General features: G+C 46.4%; 1 protein-coding gene across 1 annotated transcript in view; it reads right to left on the bottom strand.

Annotated features, from left to right (window-relative positions):
- The window catches only part of SETX (senataxin), a 251,608-nt gene that overhangs the window by 22,701 nt on the left and 203,204 nt on the right, over nt 1-25,703 (bottom strand). Inside the window, 5 exon segments of the mRNA XM_077486163.1 lie at nt 14,546-14,633; nt 14,883-14,981; nt 20,777-20,944; nt 22,699-22,791; nt 22,876-23,048. Of these exon segments, the coding sequence (XP_077342289.1) occupies nt 14,546-14,633; nt 14,883-14,981; nt 20,777-20,944; nt 22,699-22,791; nt 22,876-23,048 (621 nt within the window).

Raw genomic sequence — 25,703 nt, 5'->3', positions numbered from 1 at the left:
TCCCCGTACCTGACGGGGAGTGTGCCTGGTCACATGCTTTGCTTGATCCTGGATGCTCTTCTTGTTTTTTGTGGCCAGGGGCACTCCTCCCTGTCATCCCAAGCACTGTTTCCCTGGCCGGCCTCAGCTCACATGTGTTTTTTGTGCTGCTGTGTACTTTCCATGCCCTGCCGGTCCAGTGTAGGCACTGTTCAACTGCACCTTCCCAGCCTTAGTTTCGGCTGGATGTTTCAGTTTTGTGTTTCCCCCCACCCCCCCCCCCTTTTCTTTTCTTTTTACTTGTACGTTTAATATGCTGTGTCTGACGAATGTTACACTACCTGATCATGTGTACCCAGCTTTACCTGTAATGCCCTCTGCTCCTTCCTTTGCTGTGGATAAGATCGCTGTGTATGGGAGTGGGGCGGGCCTGTGGCGGGTGGTCGGGCTGCCAGCCCTGTGCAGGCTGACTCCTGTGTGGGCCCTACGGCAGGGGATTGTGGGCCCAAGCTCTCCACTTCTGCTTTTATTGTTTTATGATGTAATAGTTGCCTGTGATGGGTCCCCTTAAACTGGTAACCTGGAATGTCCGAGGCCTGAGGGATAGATCTAAAAGGGTGGCGGTGCTCTCTCACCTCAAGCAAATGCACGCTGATATTATGGTGTTGGTCGAGACCCACGTTACGGGCCAGCTGCAGTTGTCCCTTAAAAGGCCGTGGGTGGGGTGGATGTACCATGCCCCTCACACTAATAACTCTAGCGGAGTGGCTGTGCTGGTGGCTAAAACTGCCCAATTTCACCTTCATAGCCTGAAATCGGATAGACGGGGACGTTATCTGTTCTTGCACATTACGGTTGGAGGCTTGGAATTCTTATTACTTGCCTTTTATATACCCCCCCCCCCCTTCCAATTTGAGGCCCTGCAGGAGGGGATTGATTTTATGCTTCAGCACCCCACGCTTCCAACTGTGTGGTTGGGGGATTTTAACTCAGTGGTCTCCCCCGCGCTGGATAGGTTCTCCTGTTCCCTGGGGTCCTCTCCCTCCCCCACGCGGACCAGATTCGGCAAGTTTCTTGCGGAATTTGCTCTGACGGACACCTGGAGATATAGGCATCCTGCTCGGAGGGAGTACTCCTGTTTCACGCCAGCGCATAATGCTATGTCCCGCATTGATCTGATCCTGTTCTCCCCCACCCTACTCCCATATTTGCGGGATGTGGGGTTTGGGACCAGGGTACTATCTGATCACTCGCCCTACTGGGCCAGCCTCGACCTGCCCTCCAAACTGGTGCCCCGGGTGTGGAGGCTGCACCCATTTTGGCTAACAGTCCTCCCCGATCTAGAGGACGTCCAGCGCGAGTGGGGGCATTACTTTAGGGCTAACATGGGCACTGCCCCGTTTGGTTTGGTGTGGGAAGCTTTTAAGTTACATGCCCGCATGCTCCTGTCCACTCGCATCAAGCGCTACAGAGACTCTTCGAGACTAGCTATACAGCAGGCGGAGAGGGCGCTTGGGGAGGCGGAAAGCGAGTTTTTGTCACACCCCACACCCTCCAACTCCGCCAAACTGAGAATGCAATCTAGGCTCACCGACCACTTGCACCTTGATAGGGCGGGCAAAAAGGTATTTTACAGTAAGCATAGAGTCTATGAACATGGCGAGCGGGCTGGGAGGTTGCTGGCCTACATGGCTCACTTGGATCATAGCCCCCTGGTTGTGGTTCAACTTCTGGATGCGGGAGGTGTCACGTTGTCCGATCCACTGGAGGTGGCTCAGGAATTTCGGCGGTTTTACGCTGACCTCTACACCTCTGAGGCTACTGGCTCCTTGGACGGACTGCGGGCCCTGCTGCAGACAGTGCACTTCCCGGTCCTCTCGGACTCTCAGGTGGAGCTCCTTGAGGCCCCCATAACTGAGGAATGTATAGCAGAGGCTATAGCTTGTTTGCCACCATCCAAAGCACCGGGCTCGGATGGCCTCCCCCGGGAATTTTACACCCAGTTCCAGGAGGCTCTACTCCCCAGGCTTAGCCAACTCTACGCCCACATATTTGAAACAGGTGTGCTCCCCCGCACCATGAGTGAGGCCCTGCTGGTGCTGATCCCCAAGCCGGGTAAAGACCCCCTCCACCCCGAGTCATACCGCCCTATATCGCTCCTACAACTAGACATTAAAATACTGGCCAAAATCCTCGCCCTTAGACTCAATAAGGTAATCCTCTATCTTATACACACTGATCAAACTGGCTTTATGCCCGGTAAGAACACGGCTTTCAACCTACGCAGACTGTTTATGAACTTGCAGGCCTGTCACGACAACACCGGGTCCAGGGTGGTGGTTAGTCTGGATGCCGCAAAGGCATTTGATTCGGTGGAGTGGGCGTATTTGTGGGAGTGCCTGCATAGGTTTGGGTTTGGCCCCAGGTTTGTGCGCTGGATACAACTTCTATATCAGGACCCCTCTGCCCGTATCTTGGTGAACGGACAGATTTCCAGCCCCTTCTCCCTTTCCAGAGGCACGCGTCAGGGGTGTCCCATCTCGCCACTGCTTTACGCGTTGGCAGTGGAGCCCCTGGCTATTGCCATCAGAGCGCACCCGGACATCCGCGGTCTCCGCATGGGGCAGCTCTCAGAGGTTATTAGCCTTTATGCGGATGACATGCTGCTGTACTTGGAAGACGCAGGCCCCTCCCTGACGACGGTGCTGGATGTGATTCGTCGCTTCGGTTTTTACTCGGGCCTTCGCATCAATTGGTCTAAGTCCCAAATTCTCCCCATTGACGTTTCCGTTCCCACGAGAGAGCAGTCCCTGCTACCCCTCGAGTGTACGGCTCAGATTAAGTACCTTGGCGTTCACTGCTCTCGCTCCCCCGCGGACTATGCTAGCCTTAATGTGGAACCCATGTTCCCACTTTTGAAGCGCAGGACCCAGGTCTGGTCCAGACTCCCTATCGGGGTCATGGGCCGACTGGGTCTTGTAAAAATGATCCTCCTGCCCAAGTTGCTCTATTTATTCTGGCACGCCCCGCTTTATCTACCGCGTCACTTATTCCGTGACATGGAGTCCATTCTCAACTCCTTCATTTGGGGCTCCTCCAGGCACAAGTTGGCCTGGCGGACCCTCAAATGCCCTGTCCACCTTGGGGGAGCTGCGCCGCCGGATCTGGAGTTGTACTATCTGGCCTCCCAGCTTTCTCATCTATACTACCTCAATTCCTACGACAAACTGAGATACTCCCACCTGGTGTGCACCTCTGTGACGGATGTAATAGCGCACCCCTACCAAATTATCTTTTGCAAACACCGGGGTCTCTCCGGACTGGGGACTGGACGTACCATGCTTGGGCATCATGCCCGTGTTTGGCGGGAGGCGCAGCTCAGGGCTGGCGCCGCCCCCCTGCATGCGCACACGCCCCTTTGGGACAACCTGGATCTGCCTGAATTGCTGGGGATACCGGACTATAAGGTGTGGATATGCAGGGGGGTCGTCTATTTGTCCCAGGTCTACGCGCCTCACGGTGTCAAGTCATTCCAGGTGCTTAAGGATGAATTCGGCCTCCCCAACCACGCGTTTTTTCGTTATTTACAGGTTCGCCATGCCTTGCAGGCCCAGTTTGGGAATGCGCCCCCGCCCCTGCCGCATTCGCCCCTGGTGCAACTGATTCTTGGTGATGACTCCCGTAAACTTATCTCTGCCATATATTCACATCTCCTTACCCCTGCGGCCACAGCTTATGCTTATAATCTCAAGCCTAGATGGGAGGCTGACGTTGGGCAGGTGGATGACGAGCAATGGGGGGAGGCCCTGGCGGTGTCCGTCGAGGTCTCTCCCAAGCTGTCGGACAGACTCACTCACCTTTACATACTACACCGCTCCTATGTCACCCCCACCCGGCTAGCAAAATATAAACCCGATTTTGACCCTGTGTGCCCTAGATGTGGCGACGCGGCTAGCACTTATTATCATCTTATCTGGACCTGCCCCCCCATACAGCGGTACTGGGCACAAATAATTCAATTTCTTCACGATCACATGGGCTCCCCCCTCACTCTATGCCCTCGCCAATGTATTCTTGGCCTTCTCCCTACCCGCGAAGAGAGCAAATATCTTAGGATATTTCTTCAAGAGGTTCTCTTCACTGCTAGGATGCAAATAGCTCAACTATGGCTCCAACCCCAATCCCCAACGATTCAGCAGTGGAAGAGTGCCATCAACCGAACTATACCATACAAAAAAATCATCTATTCTAATCGTGGGTGCCCACAGAAATTTCACAAGATCTGGGATAGGTGGCTGGAGAGCTCCCTCAGCTGTGTGTAATGGGATGGCGGGGATGTGGGAAGGGGGTGGACTGTCACCCCTCGGGGTATCCTTCTGGGGGACTTGTGGGGTTCACTTGTATACTGCTTATGGATATTGTACCTTGTACACTGTGTCTTCTCTCTTATTATGTCAGACATGGAATATGTGCTCCTCCCTGATGTTTGGTGCCTGTTGCACCTGTTCTCGACTGTGTATCCTTATGTCTACTCCTTTTTTTTTGAATGCTCAATAAACTTTGACTTGGTTAAAAAAAAAAACAAGGAACGAGCCACCGCCTCGGCCTTCCTGTCCGTGGGATCCTTGAATGCAGGAGTCCCCTCAACCGGGATCGTGGTTACTTTATTTAACCTGGATACTGGGGGGTCCACGACCGGAGGAGCCGACCATTTCTTGAGAAGGCTTTCCTCAAAGGGGTAACGCACCACCATGTTTTGGGGACCGAAAAGGTCCTTTGCGGCCAACCCCATTCCCTGTAGATTAACTTGTCAAAATAAGTCAAATACGGGAACACCTTAGGTGAACGTGCTGGCTTGCTGGACCCAAAAGGGACCGATACATCAGCAGAGGGATCCGCTGGCTCCTGGATCTTCAGGGTATCACGCACAACTGTGATAAGTGCTCCAACAAGCGATTTGTCGCGCCCGAACCCGGACGGGGAATCATGCTCGCTGTCCAAATGGTCCTGGTCAGCCTCGTCTGATAGGTCAGAGCAGGGGTCACCGGCCTCAGCAGGGCCAGAGTCTGCATCAGAGCTCTCCCCAGAGGACACGAGGGGGGGGGGGGGGGGGTGGTTGGCCTTTTACACACACCTTTCCTTCCACGCACTGCCTCTATTTTAGCAATAAAGGAGTTAAGGACCGCTGTCAGGGTGTCCATGGGCCCAGCGCTATACGCTGGTGACCTGGTTGCAATAGCACCAGTTTCTGAAGCTATGCTGAAACAACCCTGTCTGCCACCTGCAAGGGGACTTAGGACAGTGAAGGTCCCGTCCTGCTGCTGCCGCCTGGGGGGGGGGGGGTGTTCCCAGTACCTGACTCACCACCCTGGGGCGTTCTGTGATGGTTACTAGCCATGCCTGTAGTCCCCAGGAGGTTACCCAAGTGCATAGTGAGGAAACTGTCGACAGCAGCTGTAGAAAATAGCGGTGAAAATCTGCAGAGCTTGCACCAGCATCCAGGAAATGGTCATCCAGCATCCTGTACACACAGTGGACACAGGAAACAGCATGTGAGAGCACATGTAATGCTGCCACAAGAGAACTGTGGTGAAAAGAGCGCTCGGGCTTCAAAAAAATGGCCACCAATGCAATTAATAGGAAAATCTCCCAGAAAATGGCCGCTGGGGAACCTGCTCTGCCCTCAGTCAAAATGGCCGCTGGACAGCGCCATGCGGTGACAGGAAAATCATCAAACAGCGCTGTCTTGAACTAGCAAGAATACCCCCACAGACACTTTTTGGGAACCCCCACACAGGGACCAGGACCATCGCTAGCCGCACAGACCCCCCCACAGGCGAGACCCAGCGATCCCCATACACACACTGCCCGCAGCACATGCAGGAGGGAAGATAGGGATGTGGGAGAGAAGAGGAGGTGAGATGGCAGGCACCCGAATCGACCTCCCAGGGAATGCCTAGCTGCTCAACCCCCCCCCCCCCCCCCCGAGGAGGAAGAGCCGTACTTACCAGTCCTGAAGGACTGGGAGACATTCCATCACAGACCCACTCCTGCGCAGTTACAGGGTGGCTGCTGGCCCGGTATACTGTGATCCAGATATCAGTAGCCCGGTCATATGTATATCCGGGAGCATTGAAGCTCACCAACCACCTTTGGAGCTGAGGTATGTCGTGGCCTGCCAAGCCTTAGCTGCGACCCACACACGCTCGATGGCCGGACTGGAGGGACTACAAGGATAACTTAACCAGCCCGTCACCCAGCCGGCATCTTCTATCCTGCGCAAAAGCATCAATCCTGCATCAAAAAAAATTAAAAATGGACCAAAAGTAGTGATGGACGAACTTCCGACGGGACGTTTCGCGAACGCGAAACGCGAACGGACACAAACGTTCGCGAAAACGACCGTTCGCCGCGGGCTCCATTGACTTCAATGGGAGGCGAATTTCGCAAACCTTTAGGTCGAATTTGCGGCCACGGGGTAATTATTAGGGGGTAGCACGTAGTCCCACCACCTGGACAATAGCATAATACATGTATGAGGTGAATTTGGGATCGATAACTACAAGCATTTTTTTTTTATTTGGGAAATTGTTCTGACAATTCAGGACTATGGAGCTAATGAAGGCAATGGAGGAGAGGGAAGGTCAGGGACCAGGGTAGGCAAACAAGAGGGTGCAGGAGATACAGAGCACTGACAGCAGCACCGTAATACAGAGCACTGACATCAGCACCGTGACATACAGCGCTGACAGCAGCTCCGTGACATACAGCGCTGACAGCAGCTCCGTGACATACAGCGCTGACAGCAGCTCCGTGACATACAGCGCTGACAGCAGCTCCGTGACATACAGCGCTGACAGCAGCTCCGTGACATACAGCGCTGACAGCAGCACCGTGACATACAGCGCTGACAGCAGCTCCGTGACATACAGCGCTGACAGCAGCTCCGTGACATACAGCGCTGACAGCAGCTCCGTGACATACAGCACTGACAGCAGCTCCGTGACATACAGCGCTGACAGCAGCTCCGTGACATACAGCGCTGACAGCAGCACCGTGACATACAGCGCTGACAGCAGCTCCGTGACATACAGCGCTGACAGCAGCTCCGTGACATACAGCGCTGACAGCAGCACCGTAAGCAGCCCCAGGAGGAAGTCAGCACAGCACAGGGATGGTGTGATCCCCTCATAATAAGAACCCCCAGGAGGAAGTCAGCACAGCACAGGGATGGTGGGAGCCCCTCATAATAAGAACACCCAGGAGGAAGTCAGCACAGCACAGGGATGGTGGGAACCCCTCATAATAAGCAGCCCCAGTAGAAATATGACACCGCTCAACCTCTTCAAAGAGGAGGGTAGGGGCATATAGTACGGTGTGCTTTTTTGGGTCAGGGAAGTGAGCCAAATGAATTAAGAAGGTCTGTGTGCTTGATTCCAAAAATTGTTTATAGACATATACATGGTCTACTGATCACATGTGTTGAATTCCTCCGAGATCCATGCCTCATTCATTTTTAGAAATGTGAGGTAGTTAACACTGTCGTGAGCTAGGCGAGTACGCTTATCGGTCACAATCCCCCCTGCTGCGCTGAACGTCCTTTCGGACAGGACACTGGATGAGGGGCAAGCCAACAGTTCGATTGCAAATTGGGCAAGCTCTGGCCAGAGGTCAAGCCTGCCCACCCAGTAGTCTAGGGGTTCATCACTCCTCAGAGCGTCCACATCGGCCGTTAACCCAATGTAGTCGGACACCTGACGGTCTAGGCGTTCCCTGATGCTGGATCCGGATGACACCTGTCGATGGGTCGGCTGAAAGAATGACCTCATATCCGAAGTCACCAACACATCTTCAAACCGGCCTCTTCTTGCAGGCGCTGTTGGATTGGTACCCGCAAATCCTTCTCTGGGAGTGGGAATTGCTCCTCTGCCAGCGCACGCAAAAGCAGAATGCAGCATTTCTCGAAGCAAGGCCTGGAAGTGCTGCATTCTGACAGCCCTCTGCGACGGCGGTAACATTTCCGCCATTTTGTGTTTGTACCGGGGATCTAAGTACGTTGCCACCCAGTACTGGTCCTTGACCCTCATGCTTTTTATACGGGGGTCCCTATTAAAACACTGGAGCATGAAGGCCCCCATTTGCACTCAAGCGGAAGGTATGTGGTGGTGGTGGTGTTGTTGGTGGTAGTGTCTTTGGGGGTGCACATAGCAGAGAGTGAAGAAGAGGGTGCAGATCGAGAGGATGAGGAGGGTGCAGAAGAATAAGGCTGAGTGAGCCACTCAACCAAGTCTGGTGCGTCCTTTAAAGTAATTGAACGCACCTTCTGCAACTTCCCACTTTGGCTCAAGGCTGTTGCTCCTGCCCTACCCCTACCACCCCTGCGGAAGGGCCTGCCTCTTCCTCTGCCTGTCATTTTTTAAATCACCCTGTGACAAAACTCTTAGTCCCTATACCGCTGAAGGACTGCTGCAGTATAGGGCAGCGGTCAGCAGTAGTGCACGTCAACCCTATGTATTGTGGACCGATAGCGGTCCTTACAGAACAGCAGACTGTACTGCACTCAGGCCTATGTACCGTAGCACCCTATACCAAGTTACCAGTCCTTATAAAAACTTTTGTGGACCAAGCAGGTTGTGTGTTAGTGTTTAGCAGACTGTGCGTCAGTCCCTATACCGCTGAAGGACTGCTGCAGTATAGGGCAGCGGTCAGCAGTAGTGCACGGCAACCCTATGTATTGTGGACCGATAGCGGTCCTTACAGAACAGCAGACTGTAACGCACTCAGGCCTATGTACCGTAGCACCCTATACCAAGTTACCAGTCCTTATAAGAACTTTTGTGGACCAAGCAGGTTGTGTGTTAGTGATTAGCAGACTGTACGTCAGTCCCTATACCAATGAAGGACTGCTGCAGTATAGGGCAGCGGTCAGCAGTAGTGCACGGCAACCCTATGTATTGTGGACCGATAGCGGTCCTTACAGAACAGCAGACTGTACTGCACTCAGGCCTATGTACCGTAGCACCCTATACCAAGTTACCAGTCCTTATAAAAACTTTTGTGGACCAAGCAGGTTGTGTGTTAGTGTTTAGCAGACTGTGCGTCAGTCCCTATACCGCTGAAGGACTGCTGCAGTATAGGGCAGCGGTCAGCAGTAGTGCACGGCAACCCTATGTATTGTGGACCGATAGCGGTCCTTACAGAACAGCAGACTGTAACGCACTCAGGCCTATGTACCGTAGCACCCTATACCAAGTTACCAGTCCTTATAAGAACTTTTGTGGACCAAGCAGGTTGTGTGTTAGTGATTAGCAGACTGTACGTCAGTCCCTATACCAATGAAGGACTGCTGCAGTATAGGGCAGCGGTCAGCAGTAGTGCACGGCAACCCTATGTATTGTGGACCGATAGCGGTCCTTACAGAACAGCAGACTGTACTGCACTCAGGCCTATGTACCGTAGCACCCTATACCAAGTTACCAGTCCTTATAAAAACTTTTGTGGACCAAGCAGGTTGTGTGTTAGTGTTTAGCAGACTGTGCGTCAGTCCCTATACCGCTGAAGGACTGCTGCAGTATAGGGCAGCGGTCAGCAGTAGTGCACGGCAACCCTATGTATTGTGGACCGATAGCGGTCCTTACAGAACAGCAGACTGTAACGCACTCAGGCCTATGTACCGTAGCACCCTATACCAAGTTACCAGTCCTTATAAGAACTTTTGTGGACCAAGCAGGTTGTGTGTTAGTGATTAGCAGACTGTACGTCAGTCCCTATACCAATGAAGGACTGCTGCAGTATAGGGCAGCGGTCAGCAGTAGTGCACGGCAACCCTATGTATTGTGGACCGATAGCGGTCCTTACAGAACAGCAGACTGTACTGCACTCAGGCCTATGTACCGTAGCACCCTATACCAAGTTACCAGTCCTTATAAGAACTTTTGTGGACCAAGCAGGTTGTGTATTAGTGTTTAGCAGACTGTGCGTCAGTCCCTATACCGCTGAAGGACTGCTGCAGTATAGGGCAGCGGTCAGCAGTAGTGCACGGCAACCCTATGTATTGTGGACCGATAGCAGTCCTTACAGAACAGCAGACTGTACTGCACTCAGGCCTATGTACCGTAGCACCCTATACCAAGTTACCAGTCCTTATAAAAACTTTTGTGGACCAAGCAGGTTGTGTGTTAGTGTTTAGCAGACTGTGCGTCAGTCCCTATACCGCTGAAGGACTGCTGCAGTATAGGGCAGCGGTCAGCAGTAGTGCACGTCAACCCTATGTATTGTGGACCGATAGCGGTCCTTACAGAACAGCAGACTGTAACGCACTCAGGCCTATGTACCGTAGCACCCTATACCAAGTTACCAGTCCTTATAAGAACTTTTGTGGACCAAGCAGGTTGTGTATTAGTGTTTAGCAGACTGTGCGTCAGTCCCTATACCGCTGAAGGACTGCTGCAGTATAGGGCAGCGGTCAGCAGTAGTGCACGGCAACCCTATGTATTGTGGACCGATAGCGGTCCTTACAGAACAGCAGACTGTACCGCACCCAAGCCTATGTACCGTAGCACCCTAGACAGACCAAGTTACCAGTCCTGATAAAGAGCTTTGTGGAACAAGTGAGTTGTGAATGATTAGCAGACTGCAGCAGAAGGGCAGCAGTCAAGTATAATATTCTTTCTATATTTGGAAGAAAGAATATTATACGTGTACAAGCCTATTACCGTACCACTGATACCAGTCCTGAAAAGAACCTTTGTGGAACTAATAGTAACAGCAAGTCTTTAAAATTATCCTCACTGCCTGACACACTGCTTCCTGCCTGTCCCTATACAAATTGGCAAAAAAGAGTAGGCTGGAACGATTAGCTGGAATAGCTCTTTTGTGGACCTGATAGTAACAGCTAATGATGATGATGATGATGATGATGAAGAAAGACTAATCTGGCTGAGCTGTCCCTAAAATAGCAGCATACAGCGCTCTGTCCCTTTATCTAAACTGACAAAAGAAACTCAGGCTGCTGACCTAACACCTATACCAGTCCTGAAAAGAACTTTTGTGTACCAAATAGCTAGCGTTTTCTCTGTCCCTACTCCACACAGGATCCTTTCCCTACAGTGACAGAAGAAAGAATGTAAAATGGCCACCGGATCGGGTGTATTTATAGGTTAGGGGGAATGTCCAAGTGTCCATGAGCTGTCATGTCTCAATTGGTTGTCCTGTAACACATGATAAACGTGTCACGAAAGGTTAAAGTTCTTGTATACATTAAACACGTAAGTCCGCCGGGGCGAACGACGGAAAAAGGCGTTCGAACCCGCGGACGGCGAAAGTCGGAAATTCGCCGCGAAACGACCGCCGGGCGAAACGTTCGTCCATCACTAACCAAAAGGCACGCAGGGTTCCTAGGTCATTCTCCTTCACTAGGCAAAATAAAACTGAGTCTACTGGGGCAGCAGGGAGGGTTGTTAGCACAGGGCCCGCACACAGGGGCGGTGCTGAAAGTTCTGTGTATTGTGTTACAATTTTGCCTAGTTCTCCTAATGGCAGGCTAACAAGCCCATTTAGTTACAGAGAGGAGCTGTGTCGGTCGGTGAATATAGGAGAAAGTGTGATGTTTACGTGCCATGCTAGTTGTAACAGTTGATTATTTTATATTTTATGTTTTATGATTCCTGTTATCACCCATTATACTCAATAAAATTTGTTGGAAAAAAAAAAAAAAAAAAAAAGAAAGTGTGTTTTAGTGCATTCATTTAAATGAATCTGTAGGGCCTTTGCTTATAAAAAAAAAAAAATAGAATGTTTGGGGGTTCAAAGTAATCTTCTTGCAAAAAAATATGTAAGAGTGGGTGATGTGTGCCATAAGATTCTAAATGTTTTGCATAAAATGGCAAAACAGTTCAACCATAACCCCCCCCCCCATGGACCCCTTTTTGGAAAGTAGGCACCCCAAGCTATTTGCTGATAGACATGTTGAATCCATTTTGCCACAAGTTTCGGGAAAATTACACTTTTTTGCACAGTTGTCACTAAATTTATAACCGATACATTTTTAATTTCCCGAAACTTGTGGCAATATCAAATATTCCATGGACACATGCCTCTCAGCAAAAAGCTTGAAGTGTACAAAATTAGGTCATTTGTGGGGGTTTTATGCCATCTTGACATTTCAGGGCCTCTGAAACTGATGGGTAGTGAGGACGTGAAATCGCCATTTTACACCCTTAGAAATCCTGAAGATGGTGCTTGGTTTTCGGGCTCTTGTACACGGCTAGGCTCCCAAAAAGTCTCACACATGTGGCATCTCCATACTCAGGAGAAGCAGCAGAATGTATTTTGAGGTCTAATTTCACATATGCGCAATAGATCATTTAGTGACAACTCTGCAAAAGAAAAAAAAAAAATATTTAATTTTCCTGCCACTTGGCAAAATATAAACTATTCTAATGGACTCAACATGCCTCTCAAATAGCTTGGGGTGTCTACTTTCCAAAATTGGCTCATTTGGGGGAGGTTGGGCTATCTTGGCATTTTATAGCGTTCAAAACTGTGATAGGTAGCGAGACGTGATATAAAAAATGTACACCCTTAGAAATCCTGAATTGTGTGGTGCTTGGTTTTCGGGGTCCTGTACGCAGCTAGGCTCCCAAAAAGTCTCACACATGAGGTAGCCCTATACTCCGGAGAAGCAGCAGAGTGTATTTTGGGGTGTAATTCCACATATAACCATGGCATGTGTGAGCAATATATCATTTAGTGACTATTTTTTTTTTTTTTGCCATTTTTCAATCACTTGTGACAAAAAACTAAAATATTCAATGGGCTCAACATGCCTCAGCAATTTCCTTGGGGGTGCCTACTTTCCAAAATGGGGTCATTTTGGGGGGAGGGGGGGCTTTGGAGGTTAGTACTGCTCTGCCATTTTAGCACCTCAAGAAATAAGATGGGTAGTCAAACTAAAAGCTTTGTAAATTCCAGAAAATGTACCCTAGTTTGCAGACGCTATAACTTTTGTGCAAACCAATATACGCTTATTGACTTTTTTTTTTTTTTTTTTTTTTTTACCAAAGACATGTGACTGAATACATTTTGGCCTAGATGTATGACTAAAAGTGAGTTTATAAAAAAAAAAAAAAAAGAAAAAAAAAAAAAGTTTTAACAGTAGTAGAGAAATAGTAGAAAATATCCTTTTTTCCCCCAAAAATTTTCAGTCTTTTTCCGTTAAGATCGCAAAAAAACAAAAAAAAAAAAAACAAAAAACACACAGAGGCAATCAAATACCATCAAAAGAAAGCTATTTGTGGGGAAAAAAAAAAAAGGACGCAAATTTCGTTTGGGTACAGCATTGCATGACCACGCAATTACCAGTAAAAGCAGCGCAGTGCCAAATTGTAAAAAGTGCTGTGGTCATTGAGCAGCCAAATCCTCCGGGGCTGAAGTGGTTAAGCCAGAGCTCGCTCTTTATGTCCAACCGTAATCCGGGCTCCCTCAACTAGAAACTCCCCGTGGACAATTTACCGAGGCTGCATGAGCGTTAATACCTAGTGTACTGTACAGGTGCCAACAACCAAGGAATGGATTACCAGGTTAAACATATATGTGAAATGGAGGCAACAAATATTTCTAACCCATCTTGTTTGGTATGTGGTGGTGCTGGAAATACTTCACATTGTCCCAGGAGTATAAGCGAGTATTGACTTGATTTTAATGGCTTTTGCATACACCGCCACAATCTGCCTTTTTGATGACCTTGTGAGTGCCCCCCTCCAGGAGAGGGGGAAAAAAAAAAAAAAAAGAGTAGGGACTAAAACAAAACCAAACGTGGCGCTTTTAATCTGATAGGGAAATCCCCTTGTCCCTGATGCCCCTTTTATCTTCTATCAATTTCTTTTACTTCTTCCTATCTTCACTTTTGACTCTGTTTTGCATCTCCTAGTCTGTTCTTCCAAAGGTCTCTCTACCCCACTGACTGTCTTCCTCTTGCAATCTCTGATCAGGTTAGAGTTGTTTGGGACCTTGGGTGGGGAGGATCCTGGACTTGGTGGAAAAGAGACTGACACCTAGTATCTGGTGACTCCCTCCTTTCCCCAAAACCAATGTTGTGGTTAATAAATCGCAAATTGTGGATCCAGCCATCAGATCAGGTGCAGGAGCTGTCATTCTAATTAAGGGAAACAGTCAGCGGAGCCTTGCGGTTTCACTGCCGGTTTCCTACTGCGCATGCACAAGTTGCACGGTGTTTTGTGAATGGCCAGCTTGTCTTCTGGGACACACACAGGTCCTATAAGACAGCAGGGGGAGGGCTCGCCGCACAAGAGGACATGACGTCCTGCGCCGCGGCCTGGCTAGAAGGGAAGTACAGTTCGATAAAAAAAATTAATAGCCAAAAAACGAGTGGTGGAGGGGTCGTCTTTCCTTTAATACAAAGTTCTAAAAGTGGGTAGAACTCCGCTTTAATAATGTAATAAAGAAAAAAATTTTGTGAGTTCTACTATCAGATCTATAACAGACTAAATGCTATGCATCAAAACATCATCGCCTCCTTTCAAGTCAGCAACTAGTAGACACTTACCATCAGTGTTCGGAAGCTTCCTAGGATGAAGAGGCTGAATTTGGCTCTTGTAATTGTCACATTTAAACGCTGTCTACTGGCCAAAAATCTGTAAACGGAGCAGATTACACAAAACAAAGCATATTCGTTTTTGGAAGAGTTACTATGAAATTGCTTAATTTACACAGAAATGCTAACATATATTTGTTACATTTTTTTTCTCTCCTATATTACAAATTACAAGGTAGTGTTAGACCAATGTTGGCCAACTGATTGGTAACAACACAGTTCATTATATGGAAAAAAACAGTATATTTACAGGCTACGTGCAGTGAGTGTGTGAAAAGAAAATACAAACCCAATACAGCCTTGGATTGCGTTGGCTCGTACACATGTGACAATTATACAATCTTTTTGTCGACCCTGGAAACCATCAACTGTGTCCACTTCGCCTGGCCTAGGAAAAAGCAAGATCACAGGGTAAACATCTACTACAAAATCTAAAATTGGCCTTATCTATATTATAGATGAATAAACCAGCTATAGTACAAAGCAATGCTACATTGTTGGACAGTTTTAAAAGATTAAGGCCCAACTGTGGACCAAATAGTTTCTTTGTTTAGCTGTGGCTAGAGCAGGCAAGGAATTTAACCTTTCAAATTCTACTGTGTCACCAATGGGGATTTCAGACAGATGCAGACCAGAAAGTCATCATGCTATTCTACGCTGGTGTCTACTCCATCCAATGCCAAATGTTGTGCCAACATGACGTATGTGACAGTCAACTAATGGGAAACAGAAGAGCAAGCTGCTGATGACAGAGGCACGCAAACAGATCATGACGTCGGGGGCTCAGCAGCCATGATTATCGTGGTGTAGTTGCAGAGGGGAGGGGGTAGCCAGGCAGGAAAAGCCAGGCATTACAGGGGGCCATATTACACAGCACAAGCACTGTGCTGTGTAACATGCTTTAAAGGAACAGAATCTTTTTATGGGGGGGAATTAAACGCTTTAAGTTTTTATACGACTTAAATTCTTTATGTTACAAACAAACAAGTACTACAAGATACATCCCTGATAAAGGATTCCTTATGTATTAGGGTTTACTACAGGAAAAACAGCAGAAAACATTTTTCCTCCAAACATTCTCTAAAACAATATACATCATGTTTGAACATAGCGGGTAGAGGGGAGGAGTCACTGTTCCAATCATTCATGTGAGCATTTGAGCTCTATAAGCAACAAAATTCTGTGGCAATACAGGCATGGGTGGCACAGTGGTCACCTAGCAGTAAGAAGGGTTGCTGGTTCGAAACCCAACCATGACACTACCTGCCTGGAGTTTGCATGTTCTCCTTGTGTCTGCGTGGGTTTCCTCCGGGTACTCCGGTTTCCTCCCACACTCCAGAGACATGCAGGTAGGTTAATTGGCTTCTGTCCAAAATTGGCCCTAGTATATGAATGGGGACCTTGGATTGTGGGCTCCTTGAGGATAGGGACCGATGTGAGTGTGCAATGTACAGGGATAGGGACCAGTGTAGACACTCAGGTTGAACTGGATGGACTGGTGTCTTCAACCTTACTAACTATGTAGGCCTGTCTTGTCTGACAAACATTTTTAAAAGAAGCCCCACTTGTTGGCTTGAGCTGAAAGTACAAAATAAATAAAAATTTCGCTTACCTATAAAATTTAATAATTAGAAGTATGGTACAGGACACATGCTTAAAGGGGGAACATTACCCATAACAAATTGATAAAAAAAAAATAATGTTCTTAAGCAAGCAACACACATTTCACATTAATAAGTATGCTATGAAAATGAGTGTGTGCTGTAAATTGTCTTGAGCATTGCTCCCGTTTCTTCTTGCTGGAGGCTGCCATTTTGCTGAGGACCAGAGCCCCTGAGCAACAGTAAATATTTGGGCTGTCAGCAGATTGGTCTCTACTGATTTTCGGCACAATGGCAAAAATGCAGAAAAACTGAGCATGTGAAGAGCAGGGTGAAACAACATGGTATAATTTTAAACAGTAGAGGCACTTATTTTGAATGTTTTACATAATTATACCTGCAAAAGGTGCTATCCTGAAGTGTTCTAGCAGGACTTTATTTTTGGACTAAAGCTCCACTTATATTCATAGACACGGTGTTATAGGCTGGTACCTACAGGTGAATAAACACAGTCATAGCTTTAAGGACACGCCCATGGGCACCCCCTGTAACCTTAACGTACTTTGAGCCCTGTAGACTAACAGGTACAAAGTGGGGGTGTCCTGTACTCCAAGATATGGTCTTTACTCGTAGGACAAAATTCCTTTTATGTACAGTACAGAAGACTTGATTGTCATGGACCCTATGGCAAACAGAACTCTGCCAACAGGCCCAACAAGCACTGCTGCAAGAACCTGGGGTGGAAAAAATTTCATCCAAAGCAAAAACGGACATCCACCTGGTAGAACTTGGAGACAGTATGTATGGAAGACCAGCCTTACAAAGCCGGGAAACAGAAGCTTGATTCCAGAGTGCCCAGAAAACTCTTACTGACCTGGTATAGTGAGCACGTATTCGTACTGGAGGTGCTTTGTCCTTTAGGGGTCTTATCCACTTAGAAATGGTGGCTTTTGATGCAGAATTCCTTGTGAGGTACTGATGGTACTTCCTGAAAGATTATGCATCTTTTAGGTACACTGATGGCTTTGACCACATTTAGACTGAGGAGCAATCTCTTTTGGGAGCTTGGAAGCAGAGAACAAAGGAGGAAGGACAAGGTCTTCACTGAGTTGGAAGGCTGACACCACCTTAGGAGGATCTTGAGAGAAAAAGACTGCTTCATCCCTGTCAAAAGCCAGGAATGGCCGCTTATACAAGAGTGACCAACTCAGAAACATGTCTGAAAGACGTGCTAGCCACCAAGAAGGCAACCTTGCAGGAGAACTCATGCACAGGAACTGTCCTGATGGGTTCAAAAGTTGTTTCTGTGGGGAAGAGAACCAGATTAAGATCCCATGGAGAAAACAGCTTGAACAAGGGCTTTTACAAGGGAAAGCAAAGCGAGTGGTTTCCGAAAACGAATGGACAAGACCTAAACCTGTCTATTAAGAGTACTTAAAGGCCAAGTTTTGGTCATATCTAAAATGTCCAGAGAGTCCAGAATGCAAGGTATCTCTGGTACCATGGTAGATTTTTCTGGAAGTGGCTTTCCCCGCAATCTGGGAATGACAGAGACACAGTCAGAGACATCTGTGTCCCCCTCAAGATCTGGGTTTCAAACAGCCATGCCAGTAAAATCAGTGACTAAGAAGCAGGATGGAACAGAGGACCTTGAGAAAGCAGATCTGGCCTGTTTAGAAAGGGTCAGGGGTCCTCTCCTAGAAGTTTGAGTATGTCTGTGTAACAGGTCCTTCTGGGCCAGTTTGGTGCAATGAGAATAACCATTTTTTTACATTTATATTTTGTAAAGCAGGTGAGGCTGAATTTGCATTGAAGGGAAGGCAGCTATCCTGAACCGAGTCCAGGGAATTATCAGAGCATGCAATAGCAACACTAGAGGGTCTTTGGTCCTGTCATAAACAGAAGCAACTTGCTCAACAGAATCCAGAGGCCAGGATATCCACATCTGAAATTCCTCGTCTTGGACATATCAGGTTAAAGATGTTGGGGTGAAGGACACCATTCCTCCTTGGAATAAGAGGTGACAACTGAGGTACTCCACCTCTCAAGTGTCCACTCCTGGGATGTGGACAGCAGAGATTTATGGCAGTATTTCTCCCATATTTATTTTCTGCCCATGAGATAATCAGACTTGGTTCCTTTAAGACTGCATGACTCCTTGTATCCCCCCCAACGACAGATTTAGGCTACAGCTGTGGCATAGTCCGATTGCACCTTGATCGAGCCTCCCTGAAGGAGGGGAGTCCAGGGCTGCAGTGCCATTTTTATGTCATCAGTAAAATTAATGGCAAGATGAATGCAGTAGGTTATCAAAAAATACTGGAGGAACATTTGTATTCATCAGCCAGGAAGCTGTGCATGGGATCTACTTGGACATTCCAAAATGACACTGATCCAAAACACAAGGCCAATTCGACCTGTCATTGACTACAGCTAGTGGTGCAACGGATCGCCACCGATCCATGATCCAAACAGGTCAACCTGTTCGGATCTGCACACCACGTGATCCGCAGAGTGATCCGCTGCCACAGCCTTGGGAAAGGCTGCGGCTTTGGCCTACCTCCAGAGCGGTGGCCATCTTGGTACACCCTGTGGCGGCGGTGAGCTGTGCACCGACGTCACCACCCCTCAACTGCTCATGGATCTGATCTGGCTGGTGTAACGACATTCGGCCACCCATTGCAGTTTGCTACGGAAGTGACGTTCCATCACCGCCATCTTGCTACACCCCACACTCGTTCACAGTAAGGATACACTAAGAAGGGGTAAAGCGGACATGTTGTTACACCCACCAGAGTTTTGCATTTTGGTGTATACACTGCTAAGCTGCCCCAAAGACGCTGCTTGCAGGACTTTCTAACATTCTCTCAGGCTTTCACATTGGGATGGCATGGGAGGCATTCTGTTCTAGTGCATCAACTCAAAAAAGCAAAAGCAGAGGGTAATGTTTACGTGCTCTGCCAAAATATTGTGCCAGAGTACAGGATCCTTTTGGTTGTTTGTTACCCTAGTTCATTTAGTTGTGGGTTGACAATCAAAAATTGCATCAATAGCTGGTTGCAGAGTTGGGCCTGCCAGAGTAAAAGCGTCTCAACTTTTCTATCAGCAGAATCTTTAAAATGAAGGAACATCTTCAACAGGTACGGAAAGAGGATTAAGATAGACACAGACGGGTATACTAGCAGAACCGTTTTTATGAATGCTCCTTCCACAGAACAGAGTTTGAAAATTATTTTCGGATGGGTGAACATCTTTTTAGGACTGACCCAATTGTCAATTTGTCCAGTCTAAATGTTTCATGAATGGGGAATGTCTTTTTTTTTTTAGACTTATGAAATATCAGAGCATCCAAAAGGGGCGTGGCAAGATGGTGGATAATCAAATGCGACACCGTCAAGGTGTTTGCTCACAGCAGAAGTGAGCATATCAACATTGGCAAGCATATAATATGAACCTATAACATCAGATGTATAGGAGTAGAGTCCGAAAATGGGGTATGTGTGTCTGGGAACGAGTGCGTAGCAACGCAGGCATTGGCCATTCTGCAGCAAAGTCCTTGTGGCAAAAAGGCAAGAGGAAGCGCCTCAGTATCTTATAAAGGACTGCAGGTGGAAGTGGCAGTAATTTTGCAACCTATGATATGATTTTACACTTGGTTATCCACCGAGTCTAAGCTCTGAATGGTGGAATTTTAGCACCAATTTTGAAATGTTTAATACTCTATAAGTGAATATGTTTCATGCATTCTTGGTTTCCCGATTTCCTGTCTTTATATATAAAACCAATATTCTTCCAGATACACATAGTATAAAGCAAATAAAAGATATTAGGTCTTATACTGGGCTACAGTATTAGTCCCATAAACAGGATGACCCAGTCTTACCTGTCTGTGTCACTGGTCTCTATAAAAGATCCAGGATTCATCAGTCATGGTGGGCATACCCCAGGTGAGATCTTCAGGATCTGGTTTTTATAGTGATGGACCACAGCCCTAAACCTGTATAGCACCCTGCGGCTAACTGGAAACGTTTCTCAGGGCTCAAGCAAAATTACAGGGCATCCTCACTGTGTGGGTCAGGGTACAGCTCCCAAGGTTTTTGCCTGGGTTGCACTGCTTCTAGTGTTGTATTAGAAGACATTAGCGTTAAAGAAGCCAAAGTAAAATAAAAAAAAATAGTTAAGAGTGCTCTCTCAAAGGAAGAAGAGGTCCATCACCTTAGTACGATAGAAAAAAAAAAACTGAGGACTCACGCGGTAGATATATAGGCGGACACCCTGGGGGCAGGTCCTCAAAAGCTTTTCCAATGTCCAATCGTCTGAAGGTACCAGCCTATAACCTAGGGTCTAGAACTATCAAGCTTGGGTCCTGTACAATTGAGATAATTACAATTTCATAATCCTTTGATAAAATTTATTTATATATTATATATATATATATATATATATATATATATATATATATATATATATATATATATATATACACATATATACATACATACACACACGACCACAGATACATATACTTTTCTATAAAGGGTGTACAGAGATTTTGTACTCTGTAGTTACATGATTTTCTCACATTGCGTTATCACCAAAAGTTTTCTTAAGCTCAGAAATAAGCCTGATTTTCTGAGCACGGTACGGGGTGATGATGCCAATATTCCGGAAGCAGAATTCCCTTTTCTTGCTTTTAATAAGCTTAATTAGGGCCACCGCCATTTCGATCTCCGATGGGTTGGAAAAGGACCTGTCCAGAGAAAATCAAGTATGAGCTTTAAAAGAAAAAACAGCAAACCTCAGCTTAAACACACCCCAGCTATCCCCAGCCATAAAAAAAATTATGCAAGGAAGTGAAGTATTTTGTAGAAGAGACTTTGCATATCTCGCCTGTTAAAAACGATCTTGGTTTTTTTCCAGCTGTGTACACAATTTGCCAATGCCCAGAACCTGCGAAAAGCAAACAATGGAGCTCAAGCAATGCAACGTCAGTGTGTGCATGCACTGGAATTGCATCAATATTGGCTGCCCAATAGCTGCAGAGGGAAGACACCATATGAGGAAGAAAACTATTAAAATATGGCAGCAGTGGAAAGAATAGTGGGGAGCACAAATCTTGTATTGCTGCAGGTAACACAAGTGGGTAAGAATTCTTGCACATTATAGTAAATGCTTCAACTTGCTTCGGTTTTTGTTCTGATTTAGGTAAAAAATTTGCACCATAGCTCTGCATTGTGCCATTTCTTTTTTTTTTTTTTTTTTTTTTTTTTACAGACCACAACCGACTTATACCAACCTTGGCTGTGTTCCTTCCTCCATTGCAGCCAGTAACACTACTCAGCACTTCTGGGTATGGAGGAGCATGCGGCTCCCCTGTGACAGTGCTCAAGCATAGCAGCAAATTGCTTGTCCTGAGTGCGGTCCTATGATGGGAAAATGAGTCATTTCATCACATCCTTGTCTCTGACAACAGTCTTTTTGTGTCAGCTGCGTAGGCCAGGGTGTCTAAGGAAGCAAGGTCAGATTGACGATTTTTTAATTTATTTTTATTTTCTTAAAAGCACATGGTGCTCTAAATCCCCCGTTTGTGGTTCTCAGACATTCAATAATTTAAACTAAACAAGGCTACATGGTCTGCAGAATTCAGCAGCTCAACACTCTTAAAACAGATTTACAGTCCCTTTTTTCTAGTGTTAAATAATATTGCAATGTTATAATAATGTTAATTACCACGGTGCTATCACTTTTTTCTAGAATTTCTAGGAGCGGCCTTTAGAAGACATATTGTATATTTCTTCTAATCAAATCATCCTACTCCATAATCCAATTAATCTGCACTTTATATTGCTGGTCTAGTATTTAACCTTTAAAACACTAAGCAGAAACAGAGGCTTAGGTTTACTGTTCAGTTCTTGTCCTAGGAAACATGTAACTTATATTTCCCTTAGGGCTGGTTTACACATTGTGGAAGTTCTTGTGATCTGCAGTGGATCACTTTTCAGAGATATTTGACAGCTGGTGAGAAGACTATATATTGCCTCCTCATCACATGCTTTAACCCTGTAAATGTCACACCAATCATGTGCATCGCAAAGGATTACAGCGTGACCCCACAGTCTTGCCTGGGTCAGGTTCGGCGGCAGTAACATCTACGCAATGCAACTTGTCATTTAATTTTTGTCTCAGCTGCAAAGCACTACTGCATCATGTGTATAGCTGAGTGGCTGCATGCCTGTGTTTAGATGGGCAGCAAAACTGCAGCTAAAGAGACTGTTTTTTACCACCCCCTGGCTACACATGTGAATGAATCCTTAGAGGCCTCCCTCCAGAAAACATAGGGATACTACCCAGACATATGGTATGAACACTAGAGAATAGTAGGAGACCTATAAACAGACCACCAAGCAGAGGTTGAAACATTTTACATTTGTATAATATGCAAACAAAATATTTTGGCAGACTTTGCTGTTCCACTATTTATGCATTATTATTTTTGATACTTACTCCTTCTCTTTCGTTTCATGACCATCAGAAACATCAAATACCATGTAGGGTTGGAATGGCCAGTCTGAGGAGCACCGTATTTCCTCTGTTGCCCTGTAGATGAAAAAATGTGAGGGTTTTGTACTTTTTGCCAAGTTCACAGTAATAAAATAAATATTTGAACAAAGGCAGTCCTACCTATCAGTTTTCAGTATTGAGTTGTAAAAGTGTTTGGAAGGAAAGAGGCAAATATCAGGGTGCATACGGTATTGTAATGTCAGCCGTTGGATTGGAGGGTTGGAGCCAGAGGCTTCTAAGATTTGGCAGAGCCGAGACATCAAAGATTGCCCATAACCTAGTTCCTCTGCTTTCTAAAATGAGACGGAAATTAAAATGATAATTAATTAGGAAATGTGCTTTTTATAAAGAACTTGTGCTTTTTTTTAATATTACGCTCCTTTATTCAATATATGGTAATTGAACAGCTGAACTCAAGCACAAAAACATAAAAAAAAAAAAAACAGCCATAAAGGATCTAAATCAACTAACCTGCAAACCCAGTTATGTTGTAAAAATAGTGGTGATATCACTATATTGTACACAGCCTGTGTAGAGAGCAGAACTGTTGGGAGGGACCCAATAGGTTCATCCACTACAAGTGGTGTACAGAAAAATACAAGGAGGGCAGAAGCAAGACCATTCTCCCTGCACAAGGAGAAAACAGCAGTGACCACAAAATGCAACGTTTCATGCTGGATAGCTGCATAGAATACACAAAGGGCACAAAATTTCAAGAAAGAATACACATCTTGTATATTTGCCTATTCTGGAGTTCAGCTTTAACCAATTCAGCTCTACAGCATTTTTTTTCATTTTTTGCTCACATAAAAATGTCTTAATTTTTATCAACAAAAGTACTTAACAGAACATTATATACTGTATTTATCGGCGTATAACACGCACAGGTGTATAACACACACAATCATTTTAAGAGGGAAGTTTCTGGGAAAATAAGGAAGTTTGAAGCAAAATAAGGGTCAGTGCCATCAATGCAGTCTGATCAATGCCCATTTGCCGCCTCACAAGTGCCATCAATGCAGCCTCACCATTGCCATCAATGCAGCAGCCTCACCATTGCCATCAGTGTAGCCTGATCAATGCCCATCTTCAGCCTAGAGGGGACAGGGAGGGGGGCGGGATTAGCGCCGATTATATACAGTGAGAATCTCCTATAATAGACAGAACAGTGGTCCAATGGCGACCCAGGAGACGGGACTTCCTATTACAGAAGCCGCCAAGTAAACAGGAGATTCTCACTGTGTTATCTGATGGCGCTCCTCCAGCCCCCCTACCTGTCCCCTCCGAGGCAGCTAAAATTGAAAGTATCAGCGTATAACACGCACACGCTATTTGCACCCGATTTTCAACCTGAAAAAATGTGTGTTATACACCAATACAGTATTTTCTAAAAGCAGAGGTCTTTTAGAATAAAAACATAATACAGGAGGTCCCCTCGTTACAATCTACCCCTAGGAAGGGAAATTCACTCCTGTAGGAGTCATCATGGGAAGAAGGGGTCTCCACTGATGCTTTATCACCAAGGCTTGTTTCCACAACTACTCAAAACGTTTAAAATCCAATTGTCATTGGGACAAAAAGTGAAATGAAATCTTCTGAACAGGGGCACAGACTGATTGGTCTGAATAATGTGTACCCCTGAAACTCTGACACAATTCAGACAAAAATGTGGCTTGAAACAGGGCCTGGCAGCATAGTGAGGGGGATGGGAGTAAAGGACGTGGCGGAATTCGACCTGTGAAGTCAGGAGCAGACTGGGCAGGGGGGCAGGACAGCAGCCGAGTGCCGCATGAAAGGACTCGTCTCACTGGGCTCCGGCTGCAGATCTTTTTAATTCTCCTTTTCAAAGCCGAGCATCGGCTCCTGCTTCCACCCACAGCTGTGTCCCCAAACATGAATGGCTGAAAAAAATAGTAAATAAAGTGCTGGCCTCTTTATAGGATAACGCAAGAGGCTCAAGGATGTCATAATATAGTGAGGTCCATAAATAGACACAATTCTAATCGTTTTGGCTCTATACACCACCACAATGAAGCAAACACGATCTGCTTTAACTGTAGACTTAATCCAGCTTTAATTTGAGCGTATTTATATCCGTATTTATATACAAATCAGGTGAACGGTGTAGGAATTACAACAGTTTGTACATGTGCCTCCCCCTTTTTAAAAGGGACCAAAAGTAAGGGGACAGATTAACAATCATCCATCAAACTTCCACTTTAATACTTGGTTGCAAATCCTTCCTTCATCCCTGGTGATGCTCTGCCTCTACTGTAACGGTCTTCAGCTCCTGCTTGTTCTTGGGGTATGTTTCCCTTCAGTTTTGTCTTCAGCAAGTGAAATGCATGCTCAGTCGGATTCAGGTCAGTTGATTGACTTGGCCATTGCATAACATTCCACTTCTTTCCCTTAAAAAACTCTTTGGTTGCTTTCGCAGTGTGATTCGGGTCATTGTCCATCTGCACTGTGAAGCGCCGTCCAGTAAGTTGAGGCATTTTGCTGAATATGAGCACATAATATTGCCCAAAATACTTCAGAATTGATCCTACTGCTTTTGTCAGCAGTCACATCATCAATAAATACAAGAGAACCAGTTCCATTGGCAGCCATACATGCCCACGCCATGACACAACCACCACCATGCTTCACTGATGAGGTGGTATGCTTTGGATCATGAGCATTTCTTTTCCTTCTCCATACTCTTCTCTTACCATCACTCTGGTACAAGTTGATCTTGGTCTCATCTGTCCATAGGATGTTGTTAGAGAACCGTGAAGGCTTTTTTTTTAGATGTTTGGCAAACTCTAAACTCTAAGCTGGCCTTCCTATTTTTGAGGCTCACCAATAGTTTACATCTTGTGGTGAATCCTCTGTATTCACTGAATTCTTCTCTTGATTGTTGACTTTGACACACATACACATACTGGGTCTTTTGGCGTTGCTGAGCT

The sequence above is a fragment of the Lithobates pipiens genome, unplaced genomic scaffold (genome assembly GCF_037356315.1).
Source record: "Lithobates pipiens isolate NorthernLeopardFrog02 unplaced genomic scaffold, aLitPip1_a1.2 Scaffold_1, whole genome shotgun sequence".
NCBI classification, from domain to species: domain Eukaryota; kingdom Metazoa; phylum Chordata; class Amphibia; order Anura; family Ranidae; genus Lithobates; species Lithobates pipiens.
Note: the sequence above shows the minus strand (reverse complement) of the source record. Positions and strands in the feature narration are given on the sequence as shown.